The sequence below is a fragment of the Rousettus aegyptiacus genome, unplaced genomic scaffold, assembly GCF_014176215.1.
Source record: "Rousettus aegyptiacus isolate mRouAeg1 unplaced genomic scaffold, mRouAeg1.p scaffold_m13_p_14, whole genome shotgun sequence".
Lineage (NCBI taxonomy): Eukaryota > Metazoa > Chordata > Mammalia > Chiroptera > Pteropodidae > Rousettus > Rousettus aegyptiacus.
The window spans coordinates 35306398-35319246 of NW_023416289.1; the positions used below are offsets into that span (position 1 = coordinate 35306398).

At 49.0% G+C, this 12849-nt stretch overlaps 1 protein-coding gene across 4 annotated transcripts; it reads left to right on the forward strand.

Annotated features, from left to right (window-relative positions):
* Positions 1–555: 555 nt before the first annotated feature.
* RDH13 (retinol dehydrogenase 13) lies at positions 556–12206 on the forward strand. 4 transcript variants are annotated; one of them, XR_001598010.2, is made up of 8 exons: positions 556–745; positions 2722–2840; positions 4404–4559; positions 6824–6928; positions 7839–8051; positions 8811–8912; positions 9512–9607; positions 10209–10316. XR_001598010.2 is itself a non-coding variant. In XM_016154283.2 (7 exons), the coding sequence occupies exons 1-7, from the start codon at positions 681–683 to the stop codon at positions 10406–10408; spliced, it is 960 nt and encodes a 319-aa protein (XP_016009769.1). In that variant the 5' UTR covers positions 556–680; the 3' UTR covers positions 10409–12206. The 4 variants fall into 4 exon arrangements, 2 of the variants coding, with proteins under 2 accessions (XP_016009769.1, XP_016009770.1); XR_001598009.2 differs by having other exon boundaries at positions 8811–9607; XM_016154283.2 differs by lacking the exon at positions 9512–9607 and having other exon boundaries at positions 10209–12206.
* Positions 12207–12849: the final 643 nt, after the last annotated feature.

Genomic DNA, 12849 nt, shown 5'->3' on the forward strand with positions numbered 1-12849 from the left:
GTTGTATAGCTGTCTCTTCCTCCCTCAACCCAGGGGTTGGGGCCCCCAGCCTCTCCACACACAGACCCAGGTGTCCAGATCTCCAGCCTCTCCTTGAGACCTGGGGTTCCAGGCCCCGAGACCACTCCCGGGAGGCCAGACCACCAGCCCCTCCTCCCTCACACTCAGGAGTCCAGGCCCCCAGCTCCTCCTCCTTCAAACCCAGCAGTTGGGAACCTAGGATAATAGGTCCTGTTTCTGAGCATCGAAATTCTCAAATCTGCAATAGAGTCTGGAAGAAGGTACTACTGGTGCCACCGTCTTAGATGAGGACGCAGGCTGATATACTTGACACACGGAGAAGCTCTGTTCGGAGGAGGCAGCTGCAGGATTGGAATCCTGGTTTCATTCCAGATCTGCGAGTGTGATGTCATTCCAACGGCACACGTAGGCCTTGCCCCCCAGCCGCGTCCCCAAACCACGGCTCCGCCCCCGCCCCATAAACGCTCGCGTCGCATCCCCATAGGTCCCCCCTACTCCGGCGCCTCGCCGCGTCCCGCCTCGCCCCGCCTCTTTCAGGAAGTCACTGGTCCCAGCCGCGCCTGCCCTTCCCCACCCGTAGCTCAGGTCGTGCGCTCCTTGGAGCGACCCCGGCAGCGGGTCTGTGGATGGCCCTGCGTTGAGTCCCGCTCTTGCCCGGAATGAACCGGTACCTCGTGCCGGCGTCCCTGCTGGGCACTGCGGTGGGCGGCGCCGTGCTGTTCAAGTGAGTAGTGCGGGTGATGGCGGATCTGTTGGCCACCAAAGGAGGGAAGTCGGGCGGAGACCACCAACTCCTCACTTACCCAGGAGCTCCCCAGCTCACCCCACCAGCAATACCTCCAAGAGGGTGTGGGAGGCAAATCTAGGCCCTGAGACGGCAGGTCATGGGCAAGGTCACCCAGAGGAAGGAGTAGATCTGGGCCCTTGTAAATATCTTGGTCTAGTTGTTTCGGACTTTGGTGAGTTCATTCATTCAGCTATATTTGTTGACCAGTTCCCTTGTGTCACTGTGGTAACCTAGGTGCAAGGCAAATGCATGCCATCGAAGCCCTCCTTATCCGAAATTAGCAACACAAATGGAATTGCCCAAATCAGGAAATGTGATACTCCTATTGCATTTAATGATGCATAATTCTTGTCTTTCCTGGGCTAATTCACTTAAAACAAACAAACAATCAAACAAACAAACAAACAAACAAAAAAAACAAAAAGAAAACCCAAACCACCGCTACCAAATATTCTATAGCAGCACCATTCAGTAGATGAGAGTGTCACCTTTGCTGTGTGCATTACGATAGCAGTGGCACGTGGCTACTGAGCAGTTAAAGCATGACTATATTATGCCTGCAGTTAACAATATGGTATTGTATGGTACACTTAAAAAGTTTTTAAGGGGGTAAGTCGCATGCTGTGTTCTTACTACAACTTAAAAAATAAAGGATTTTCAATATGTAATTTTATACAAGAAAAGAGATTGGCTGGAAGTTAGAAAGTTAACTGGGATTTTGAATTTTTTAAAAGGGCCTGAAAGATAGACTAAATCTCTGAATAATTAATTACTTTTGGGTTTATTTATCTGCTCTATGGTGAGGCTTCATTTTGAACTGGTTCCTCCTGGTCTGATAACATCTTTTGCAATTACCTGCTGGTTATCTTGTTATTTATAATTCATTAAACTGCTGCTCTTGTAAATATGAACGAGATTTTTTTGGAAAGCTCTAGAGGATGGAATAAATATATAGAATTATGGTATTAAAATCTATTGGCCACTGTTTTTATTTTTATTTAGACCCTTGTCTTTCAGTTATGAAAAAGCTAAAAAATAAAATAAAGTGCCAGCATGAAGAGAATGGAAAATAACTGAATGCCCTGAGGGGAGATATGGCTATTTTTAATTTAAATTAAAAATTAGCCTCAAGTGGCTGGTGGCTACCATGTCCTCTATCTCTTTTTTTTCAGTGCTTTGCTCTCGTGTGGAGATGGCATTTTTTTTTTTTTTTTTTTTTGGCCAGTCTCCTATTGGTGACATTTGGTGGTTTCCAGTTTTTAGTCTCTGGGGGATATGGGTATAGTAGCAGCATCATCCCCCCCCCCCCCCCCATGGATGTGCATGTCCCAGTGCTCAGAACCTATGAATATGTCACCTTACCTGTCAAAGGGGACTTTGCAGATGTTTTTGAGTTAAGGAGCTTGAGCTGGGTTATCTAGGTGGGCCACTTATATCACAAGGGTCCTTAAAGAAGGGAGGCAGGAGGGTCAGAGTCAGAGGCTTGAAGACGGAGGATGGGGCCATGAGCCAAGGGACCTCTAGAAGCTGAAAGAGGTAGGGAAATTATTCTCCCCTCAAGCCCCCAGAAGGAATTCCCTGCAACACCTCCTTTTATCCCAGTGAGACCTGCAGACCTGTGGAGAACACATTTGCCTGGTTTTAACCACTGAATTGTGGGCAGTTTGTTATAGCAGCCATAGGAAATGAACATGGCAGTTCTCTATAAAATAACACTGTCACTTCCTGGCGGCTTCCCCATACCAGGCTGTGCTCCACCCTTCACCTGCAACAGGATGACGACCCCATGAAGTTATGCTAGGTCCTTTCCATCTTTCAATTGGGGGAACATGTGCCTGAGATTGAAGTCTTTGGGGTCACCTATGGTGAGTGGACAGATTGATGGAATTGACTGTGCTGTTTCTTACCTTTAGGGACTATGTTTCTGGCGGGGCCTGTCCCAGTAAGGCCACCATTCAGGGGAAGACTGTCATTGTGACGGGTGCCAACACGGGCATCGGGAAGCAGACCGCCCTGGAGCTGGCCAGAAGAGGTGAGGCCCTGCTTTCTCTGACTGAGGCTAGGGGCGTTGGGCTGGTGGAGGTGACTTTGCTTCCAGAAGGATGTAAAGGTCATCTGATTCTTTCTATTGCAAGTGGCAGGAACCAGACTCATGCTGGCTTAAGCCAAAAAGGCTGTTGTCCCTGGATGAGGTAAGGAGGCGTTCAGGGTCTCAGAGGAGACCGTGGACACTCAGCATTTTGGGGGTTTGGTGTTCCCTGTGTTGGCCTTGCTCTTTCCCACTGCAAATGGACTCAGTCGTCCTGGCTGGCTCAGAGCCTGGGTCAGAGGTCAGGGTCAAGACCTGGTTCAAGCTCTTCTACACGTGCTACTCAGGAGTTTTGTAGAACGCCCTTCCATTTGAGTGTCTGACATTTTTGTCAAGGTCGGACTGGGAGTTTGGAGGAATTCCACGAGGAGAGGTCCCTTCCTCATCATACCAGATCTCCTTCGAGATTAAAAGGGACAGGACTTCTGCTGAGTCAGACCTTAAAAAAGGGCAGAATCAGGGTTTTGGGTTTGAGCAGCCTGAAGATCAGGGATAGTTGCTGGGATAGGTGTGAGGGCTGAGGACAGCAGAAACTTTCTTGGGGCTTGTTGAGTAGTGGTGGCCAGGGAAATGGGTCCCTGATGGACTAGCCTGAGCTACCTGTCCACCCCTCAGGTCTGAGCGGTAGGGAGCCAGGATGGGCTCCCCTCACCACATGACGTCCTCCCGTGGAGGACACCTGCCCCTCTCAGGAAGAGGTGGGAAGGGAAATTGGGCAGACACACCCACCACTGTCCTGGGGGCTAGGCTCCAGGGAGGATGCATAGATTGGGGAGTCTGATGAGTTCCATTTCAGGGGCAGTGGGATGTGTAGGAGGCGGCTGGGTCCCCTGTGAGTGGCTGGGTCCCTTGTGGTCAGAACCACAGATCCATATGGTCCTTTCAATCCTCAGTTTCCTGTTTTTACTTTTCTAATTCTTTTTTTAAAAAGATTTTTATGGCTGTTGAGATTTAATCCACATGCCACACAATTCACTCATTTATAGTATACATGTTGAAGGTTTTTAGCATGTTCTCAGAGCTGTGCAACAATTGCCACATTCAGTTTTAGAACATTTTCATCATCTGGAAACTAAACCTTGCTTCTCTTAGCCATTCTCCCCCCACCCTGCCCCAATTTCTCACCTCTTCCTAGGAAACCATGTCTGTCTTCTCTGTACTTGCCTGTTCTGGACATTTCATATAAATGGAATCATATACTATGTGACCTTTGGTGTCTGACCTCTCTCACCCAGCATCATGTTCTGTGTCACAGGGCCTGTCTCTGCTTCATTCCTTTTTCATGGCAGAGTAATATTCCCCTGTATAGACAGACCATATTTTGTTTATCCATTCATCTGTTGGTGGACACTTGAGCTGTTTCCACCTTCTGGCTGTTGTGACTGATGCTGCTGTGTATATATGTGTGCACACATTTTTGTGCGGACTTTGGTTTCCATTTGTGTTAGGTATACATACCTAGGAGTGGATTTTTAAAAATAATTTTTTTCTCTCTCGGGCTTCCAGGAGGCAACATCATCCTGGCCTGTCGAGACATGGAGAAGTGTGAGGCAGCAGCAAAGGACATTCGCAGAGAGACACTGAATCACTGTGTCAATGCCCGGCGCCTGGACTTGGCTTCGCTGAAGTCCATCCGAGAGTTTGCAGCGAAAATCATTGAAGGTAGGAGGGAGAACGCTGGCCTTGAGGAGTAGGTTAAACCAGGACTGAACCTCATGGCCCACAGAGCCAAAAATGTTTACCATCTGGTCCTTTTCAGAGGAAGTTTCCTACTCTGCAGGAAAACAAACTCTTTCTGCATTAGCTTGGATCCTGCAGGAAGCAGAGGCCAGGATGGGACATGGAGGAGGAATTAGCTAGGGGAAGAGGGACAGCAACAGTAATTCATCCATTGTTTCCTGAGGCTTTCTGGCTTTCTCTTGGGTGACGCCAGAGACACAGATGAGTCGCATTCAGGCTCTGCCTCCAAGGAGCACCGGGTTCCCAGGGGGACACAGCTGTGATGATCCATGCACTACTACTGGAGGACCCACAGGCACAGTACAGAGTACGGGGCCTTCCACGCCCTTTGCTGGTGTTTCTCTTTGCAAGTCCAGGGATTATATGCTTTTATGCTCTTCTGTTGCATTGACTGGTGACTCACGCTTTTTGCTTCCCATCTGGTGTTCTCAGAACTGTTCGTGTATTTCTTTTTTTGAAGAGGAATAACCCTCCCAGGATTAAACGTTCAGAAAGTAAAAAAGAGGAGACAGTGAAAGGTCTATCTGCCACATGAGCCCCTAGCTACCCAGATGCCTTCCTCACATGTAATCAACATTCCCTTGTGGAGACACTTTATCCATTTATAAAGCAGGCAGGTGTAGACACCACCCCTTGGCTTTTTTATACAAATCGCAGCCTATTACATGCTCGATGTTTCTGCTTTTTCTCCCCTGTTCTCTCTTATAGATTTGTGCAGGCACAGCATCCTCATTCTTGGGGCTACATTGTATGGCTGTGACAGATGATGTTACCGGTTCTCTACCACTGGCTGCTTGGCCTCCAGACTTTCAGGGGTCTGTGCAGGGTTGTTGTGAGCATCCTCATGTATGCATGCTTTCTCACACATGTGAGGCTATCTGCAGATTCTCTAGACAGTCTCTTCCTCTCCATGCAACTTCATGTTCAGAGAAAGCAGGAGAACTAGCAGGAGACAGAAGCTATTGCTAAGAAGAAGTGAAGAAATAAACATTTATGGACTTATGGGGTGTTTTATTTTTAACTCCCAATGCAAAGAAATACATGTTCCTTGTGTAAAATATATGAAATCCTTCATAGTATAAAGAGAACAGAACTAAATATCTTTGATTCCCTACCAACCCCAAAGGAATCACTGTTAATCATTTTCCCTCCTACGTCATGAAGCTTTCACTTCAAAAATATAGCTACCATTTTTTATTTTAACAATACAAATTGACAATATGCAGGAGGAATTGCAAAGGGAGAAACTGAGTCACAGAAGGACTGTGTGACTTGGCTGAGATCATGCAGCTGGTCAGGGTAGAGCTGGTGGACTCGAACCCCCATCTGATGGGCTCCAGAGCTTGTGTTCCTGGTGGGTATGCTATACCCCCTTATCCCCCCAAAAAGGATAAAAGATAAGCTGTTTATTAGGTGCTAGATGATTAACTCATTAATTCCATTGATCCCCAAAGCCACTTTAGGAGTGTTTTGGGTTCTGTTGTGTCATCACCAAAAAAAGATGTATTGGTGTCCTACCCTTAGTACCCCAGAATGTGACCTTATTTAGAGGTAGGGTCTCTATAGAAGTAACCAAGTGAAAATGAGGTCACTAGGGTGGGTGCTAATCCAATCTGACTGGTATCCTTATAAGAAGAGACCAGGATGACCATGCAAGGACACAGTGACAAGATGGCCATCTACAAGCCAAGGAGAGATGCCTGGCACAGGTTCTCTCACACGGCCTCAGAGGGAACCAGTCCTGTGACATCTTGGACGTCCAGCCTCCAGACCTGGGGGATGACAGACTCCTGTTGCGCAAGCCACCTGGTGCGAGGCCAGAGGTCAGGGTGTTGGATAGGCTGCACCGGATAGACTCATTTGGCGCTCTTCTAGCTCCTGGTGGTGGCTGTCAACCCTTGTGCTACTTGGCTTATAGCTGCACCTTTCTGCCCTCTGCCTCTGTCATTACACCACAGCCTCCCCACATGCATATCTGTGTCCAGGTTTCCCCTTCTTACAAAGATACTTGTTGTGATGCATAGAGCCCACCCTCAGACCTTGTCTTCACTTGATTACTCCTGCAAAGACTCTGTTTTTAGAAAAGGTCACATTCATAGGTTCCGGATGGACGTGGGTGTTTGGGGGACACTGTTCAGCTTAGCCTAGGTGCAGAGCTGATGTGTTTGCCCTGACTCATCTTCCAGAGGAGGAAAGAGTGCATGTCCTGGTCAACAATGCGGCTGTGATGCGGTGCCCCCACTGGACCACTGAGGACGGCTTTGAGATACAGCTTGGCGTCAACCACCTGGGTGAGGCTGTGGGCTGCATGGTATGGGTGTCCCCAGTGGGCCAGACTCAGGCTGAGGGTGGGGATACCCTCCTTCACTCTCCAAGGCAACCAGGTCACACAGTGGCTCAGGGACTTGCCTGATCATCTCTAGACACTCACTCCGTCTTTCAGATCATCAGCCTCCTGACCACTTGTCTCTTCATCTGTCCTCCAGTCTCAGTCTGTCCTTCAGTCACTCTCAGTCTATTTGTTGTCACCCTTGATGCACTTGGGGTTCTGTTAGAAGGACAAAGGAGCAATGGGTCACACTGGGTCAAGGCCCAGCCTAGTGACCTTACTTAAAGACCCATCTCCAAATAAGACCACATTCTGAGGTCCTGGAGGGTGGGACTTTGACATATTTCTTTGGGGGGCAGGGAGATGAGTGGACATAGTTTAACTCTTAACACATGTTACTGTCATTCACACCCTATTGGTGGGGACTCAGTCATATGAACTGTTGTAGCTGCAAGGGAGTCTGGGACACATCGTCTTTCACTGGGCCATCTTGTGCACAGCCAAAAATCCTATTACTGAAGAAGAAATGGAGAAAGAATTTTGGGAGACAGCAGGCAGTCTCTTCACCAGCTGACCTCATAAGGTTATCACACAGCTTGACATTTGGGGCTGGGTAATTCCTCGTGAGGACTATCCTTTGTGTTGTAGGATGTTGAGCAGTGTCCCTGGCCTCCATCCACTAGATGGCCGTAGTGCCTACACTTCTCTTTGTTGCTGTGACAACCAAAATTGTCTCCAGATGGTGTCAGATGTCTCCTGGGGAGTGTTATTGCTTCCGATTGGGAACTGTGTTTTATTGGGAGGGTAATGTCCTTGGCAAGGGACATGGTAAGAGTTCAGTAAGAGTTATCTTTTTGTCATCTTTCTTCTAGGTCACTTTCTTCTGACAAACTTACTGCTGGACAAGCTCAAGGCCTCAGCCCCTTCACGGATCATTAACCTCTCATCCTTGGCCCACATTGCTGGGCACATAGACTTCGATGACCTAAACTGGGAGAAGAGGAAGTATGACACAAAAGCAGCTTACTGCCAGAGTAAGCTGGCCGTCGTCCTGTTCACCAAGGAGCTGAGCCGGCGGCTGCAAGGTGTGTGTGTGGCCTCTGTTTTCCCTTAGCTCTGAACCTGGCACAGTCCTGCTGTGACCCCGCGTCAATGGGAGATCAAGCACTGGCTCCAGGACAGAGTAGGCAAAAAAGTGACACACGCACCACTGCTGGTGCCTAAAGCAGGCATCACTAATCTATCACAACCTTCCTGCTCATCTAGGGTAGGCATCTGAGCCTTTGGTGCTCTAGGCCAATGGACATTTGTCAATAACTTTGGCTGTCATTTCAGGGAGTGGAAATGGGGTGGATGTTGCTACTGACATCTTGTGGACAGAAGCCAGGTTTGCTGCTCAATATCCTACAGTGCACAGCTTAAAAAATGACTAGACCTCTGTGTCCTTAGTGCTGAAGTTGACAAGTCTTCCCTTCACCCTTGCTTCTCAAAGTGGACCAGCAGCCTCACCTGACCTGGGAGCTTGTCATCATTGCAGCATCTCAGACCCCATCCTGACCCACTGCTTCAGACTCTGGGGGTGGGGCCCAGTGGTCTGGGTTTCTAGCCCTCCACATGATTTTTACACGCACTCAGGTTGAGAGGCTCTTCTCCAGGCAGCTATGAAACAGCTGCCTTGCAAGACGAAACCAGCTGGCATGGAGGTTTCAGAGCAAGAGGGCAGTGTGAGTTCAAGGGTAGGAAATGGGGGAGCCCCAGAGCTCAGGGCAGGCAGCGTCAGGCTTCCTAGTAATGAGGGAACCTGGTGTCTGCCCCCTCCTCCCAGTTTTCCCTCTCCTCCCCAGGCACAGGTGTGACCGTCAATGCTCTGCATCCTGGTGTGGCCAGGACAGAGCTGGGCAGACACACAGGCATGCACAGCTCTACCTTCTCCAGCTTCACGCTTGGTAAGTCCCCTCCCAGCCTGTTGTCCTTTCGCTGAACCCCACCCTCCCAGCTTGGGCCCCGGGACCCTCCCTGGGTGTATTAGGACTAATAGGGTATGTGTAGACATTTAGGGACATTTATTAGGAGAGATTGGCTTATGATTTATGGAGGCTGAGAAGTCCCATGACCTGCCTTCGCTTTGCATGCTGGAGGCTGGCAGTGCAGTTCCAGCCCACACTTGCGACCTGAGAACCAGGGGAGCTGACTCTGTAAGTCCCATCTGAGTCTGAAGGCCAGGAGTGCTGATGTCTGAGGGTGGGGGGAGGTGAATGTCCCAGCTCAAGCAGTGAGAGTGAATTCACCCTTCCTTACCTTTCTGTTCTATTCTGGCCTCAACTGAGTGCCTGCTGCCCACCTGGGTTTCCTTTACGTAGTCCATCGATTCAGATGCTCCTCTCTCCTGGTCATACCCTTAGGCACTGAGCTCTCTGGTTGTCCCTTAGTCCAGTCAAGTTGACATAAAATTAACATCATCCTCAAAGGCTGTCTTGAACTTCACTCTGCCCCTCCCCCGTATCTTTCATGGTGCAAAGAACAAGTTGCTTTTCTATTTTGCCAGTCTCAGAGTAGCCCCAGGGAAGAGGCCAGAGCCTGTTTGATGAGAAAACAGTTTCAGAGCGGGCATCAGTGGAGCCGACTCCTGCCTGTGCTCAAGGTAACCTCAGCTTCACCCAGAACTAGCTGTGCCATCTAGGGCAGCGACTTCACCTCTCTGAGCCTGTTTTCTCATGCAAAGTGAGGACCAGAACAGTCACTGAGAGGCTTAGATGGTTAGATGAGACCTCCCTTGAAAGGGCTAGCACAGTGCCTGGCTAAGATTTAAGCTAAATAAACAATTAGAACTTTATAATTAGTATTTATAATCCTGAGAAACATTTAGTGGGTGGGTGCTAAGTGTCAAGAATCTTAAGCTGAGGCTGACACTGGAGACAGTCAATAAATACAAGTTATTTTAGAGCATGATAGGTTAAGGATACAGGGCTGACTGAGAGGAGGGAGAGCTTCCGTTTGCCTGGGGAAAGCCAGGGAGCCTTCCTGAGGGAGGCAGCTTTAGGGCTGGTCTCTGCACCTGGAAGGATTTGACTGGGCAGCGCCAGGAAAGGGAACTCCTGTTAGAGGGAACCACAGGAGCAATGGCTTTGAGGTGTATTTCGTGGGACTCCAGGCCAACTTCTGGCTTCAGTGGGCCCTGCATCCTGGGGGTGGAGCAGAGCTTTTTGTGCCCTCCTCTCGGAATGTGTGTGGACTGTTTGCAGGACCCATCTTCTGGCTACTGGTGAAGAGCCCCCAGCTGGCGGCCCAGCCCAGTACCTATCTGGCTGTGGCAGAAGAACTGGAGGGTGTTTCTGGAAAGTACTTCCATGGACTCAAAGAGAAGGCTCCTGCCCCCGAGGCCGAGGATGCGGAGGTGGCCCGGAGGCTTTGGGCTGAAAGTGCCCGCCTGGTGGGCTTGTAGTCTCAGGGGCCTTCTGTGAGGGGACAGCACCTCCCCAAATAACCTGGGAGCAGGTATGAAAGCCACTAGGGAGCGGAGTCATTAGGCTACCCAAGACTGGCTGCCATGCCTGCATCACCGTTTAGGTGGCAGCATTGAGATTGTATGAGCCACAAGATCAAGGAACCTGGTTGCCATGCCCACATCACCCTCTAGGTGGCAGCATTGACCTATTTTTTTCTTTTGTGGCCACAGTGGTTTCAGACTGCAGGTGGCACTACATCCTTCTGCCATCAGGTGAGCTGGGCCCACCAAGGGAGGAGCTAGATCCCTCTGCTGTGGGCCATGGTGGGAAACTGTTGTGACCATGGACAAGCTGTTTGCCAGACACAGCCAAGTTCATGATTCCGGTCTCTTCTCTGACTGAATCTTGGTTCCTTCAGTTACAGAATGTACAGGAAAAGTATTACCTCATGGGTGGCGGGTCACTGCCTGGCTCCGTGAATGACAGCCGTGCATTCCTTGTCAGGGAAAGTTCACTGAGGGTCTTACATGAGCCATGGTGCGGGGGATACCCCAAGAACAGGGTGACACAGACTTGGCCTTGTCCCTGAGTCACGTTGGGGACAGCTGCTGCTGCCCTTGACCCAGGATACCTGGGGTCATGACCTTCCCTTGCCCATAGAGTCTCAAAATTGCCCTTTAATAATGATAATAAAAAATCTAACTGAGTCATAGGTTTTATTTTCTTCCTCCATACCTGTGGCGAAGTGATGATGAGCGGACAAGTCATGTATTTCCTCCATTTGGGAAGCAGAGATGTCAGTTTAAATATCATCAGGCCAGTGAACCAATCAGATGTTCAGGCATTTAGAAGAGAAAGTGTCCTTTCTTCCTTTCCATGTGGCCGACAGCGTGTGTTAGAAGTGGGGCTGGCACTGAGCTTGGGCACAGAATCGAGGCAGGAGGCTCCAAAAGCTGAGTAATAAAGGTAAATATTTTAACATTAAAAAATCTTAATATTTGAGAAACTGTGGAGGCCAGGGGTCTGCGTCACATCCTACAATACACAGAACAGCACAGAATGACTGGCCCCAGATGCCAGCAGTGTCAGGGAGGGGAGGCGGAATCAAAGGCAGCCAAAACACTTCATACACACAGTTTTCTTTCTGTTTCTACATCAGACCAAAGCAGCCAAAGGCTGCGTTTGGTCTGACCTGACATCGGTAGGCAGCTTCCAACATGAACCCTGATGATCCCCACCTCCCCATGTTCCAGATAATCCAGGTTCATTTCCCTCATTTTAAGTTGATGAGTCACTTTAATTCCATCTGCCACCTTAATCCTTCTTTGCCACAGAAAGTGACAGGTTCTAGGAATTAAGATGTGGGCATCTTTGGCGGGGGGTGGGTGGTAGGTGGGGGACAGGGTCACTCTTCTGTGTCATCCTTTTCAAAAATCTGCTTCCTTGGCTTTTCTCATGACTGAACTTCCTTGAGTGCTTCCCATCTGTTCCTTTCTGCTCAAATTAAGTGGACTCAGCTTTACTGGTGTTGCTTGCAAGTGAATCAGTTTGAAATGAGCAGATGTTATCAGGAAGTTCCTGCCACACACGGGTGTCTTAGCAAGAAGACGAGTTGGAATTTAAAGCCTGGTTCTGGAACCCACTGTTTTTTGGGGGGTCTGATCTAAACGAAAGGAAGGAAGCCTCCTCTGTTATGTAAACACTTGCAATGTGGCTCCAGGCTGACTCTGGTCACAAACCCTTAAGACAGTTGTCCACTTCCTTTCTGAAACTAAGAAACCTCAAGTACCACAAGTGTTGACTCACAAATTGTTGTCATCTTTGCCTGTGTTCCTGAAGGCTTTGAGGTGGCTCACATACCCAGCTATAACCTTTACAGATGAAAGATGATAAAAACCAATCTAAAAACAAAAAACCCACAGACGCCCAGACAGGAGGTTGTGGCAATGTAATAAGCAGACTGAGGAAGAGAACCTGAAAGGGTGATGCTTTGGGGGTTGGACCTTCATGAAAAGAATACCAAATCTGTGTGAACTTCTCACACTGCTCTTTGGGGCTTGAGAATTCTGCCAGGATGTTATGGCTGCTGGTGGCGGGGAATACTGAAGGGTGTGAGTTAGGCTGGTATTCGCCTGCCACACCAGCGATTTCATAGAAGTGGTCCAAGGGTATTAGGACAGGCTTGGGTTTGGTTATATTGTCATAGTTCCTTTTGCTTGACTGTTTGACCATCACCAGGGCCAGCTTCAGTTGGGTCTCTGTAGTGGGTTGAATGGTGACCCCATAAAAGTTATGCCCATGCCCTAACACCTGGTACCTGTGAATGGGAACTAGTTTGGAAAAATACTTCTTCATGTATATAATGAAGTTAAGGATCTTGTGATGAGGTCATCCTAGGTTATCTGGGTGGGCCCTAAATCCAGTGATAAGTGTCCTT

Excerpts from the sequence above, each read along its gene's own strand:
- RDH13 (XM_016154283.2), top strand. The coding sequence starts at position 681 with ATGAACCGGTACCTCGTGCCGGCGTCCCTGCTGGGCACTGCGGTGGGC. Across the intron at positions 746-2,721 it reads GGCGGCGCCGTGCTGTTCAA|GGACTATGTTTCTGGCGGGG; the intron begins GTGAGTAGTGCG and ends TCTTACCTTTAG. Across the intron at positions 8,913-10,208 it reads CTTCTCCAGCTTCACGCTTG|GACCCATCTTCTGGCTACTG; the intron begins GTAAGTCCCCTC and ends GACTGTTTGCAG.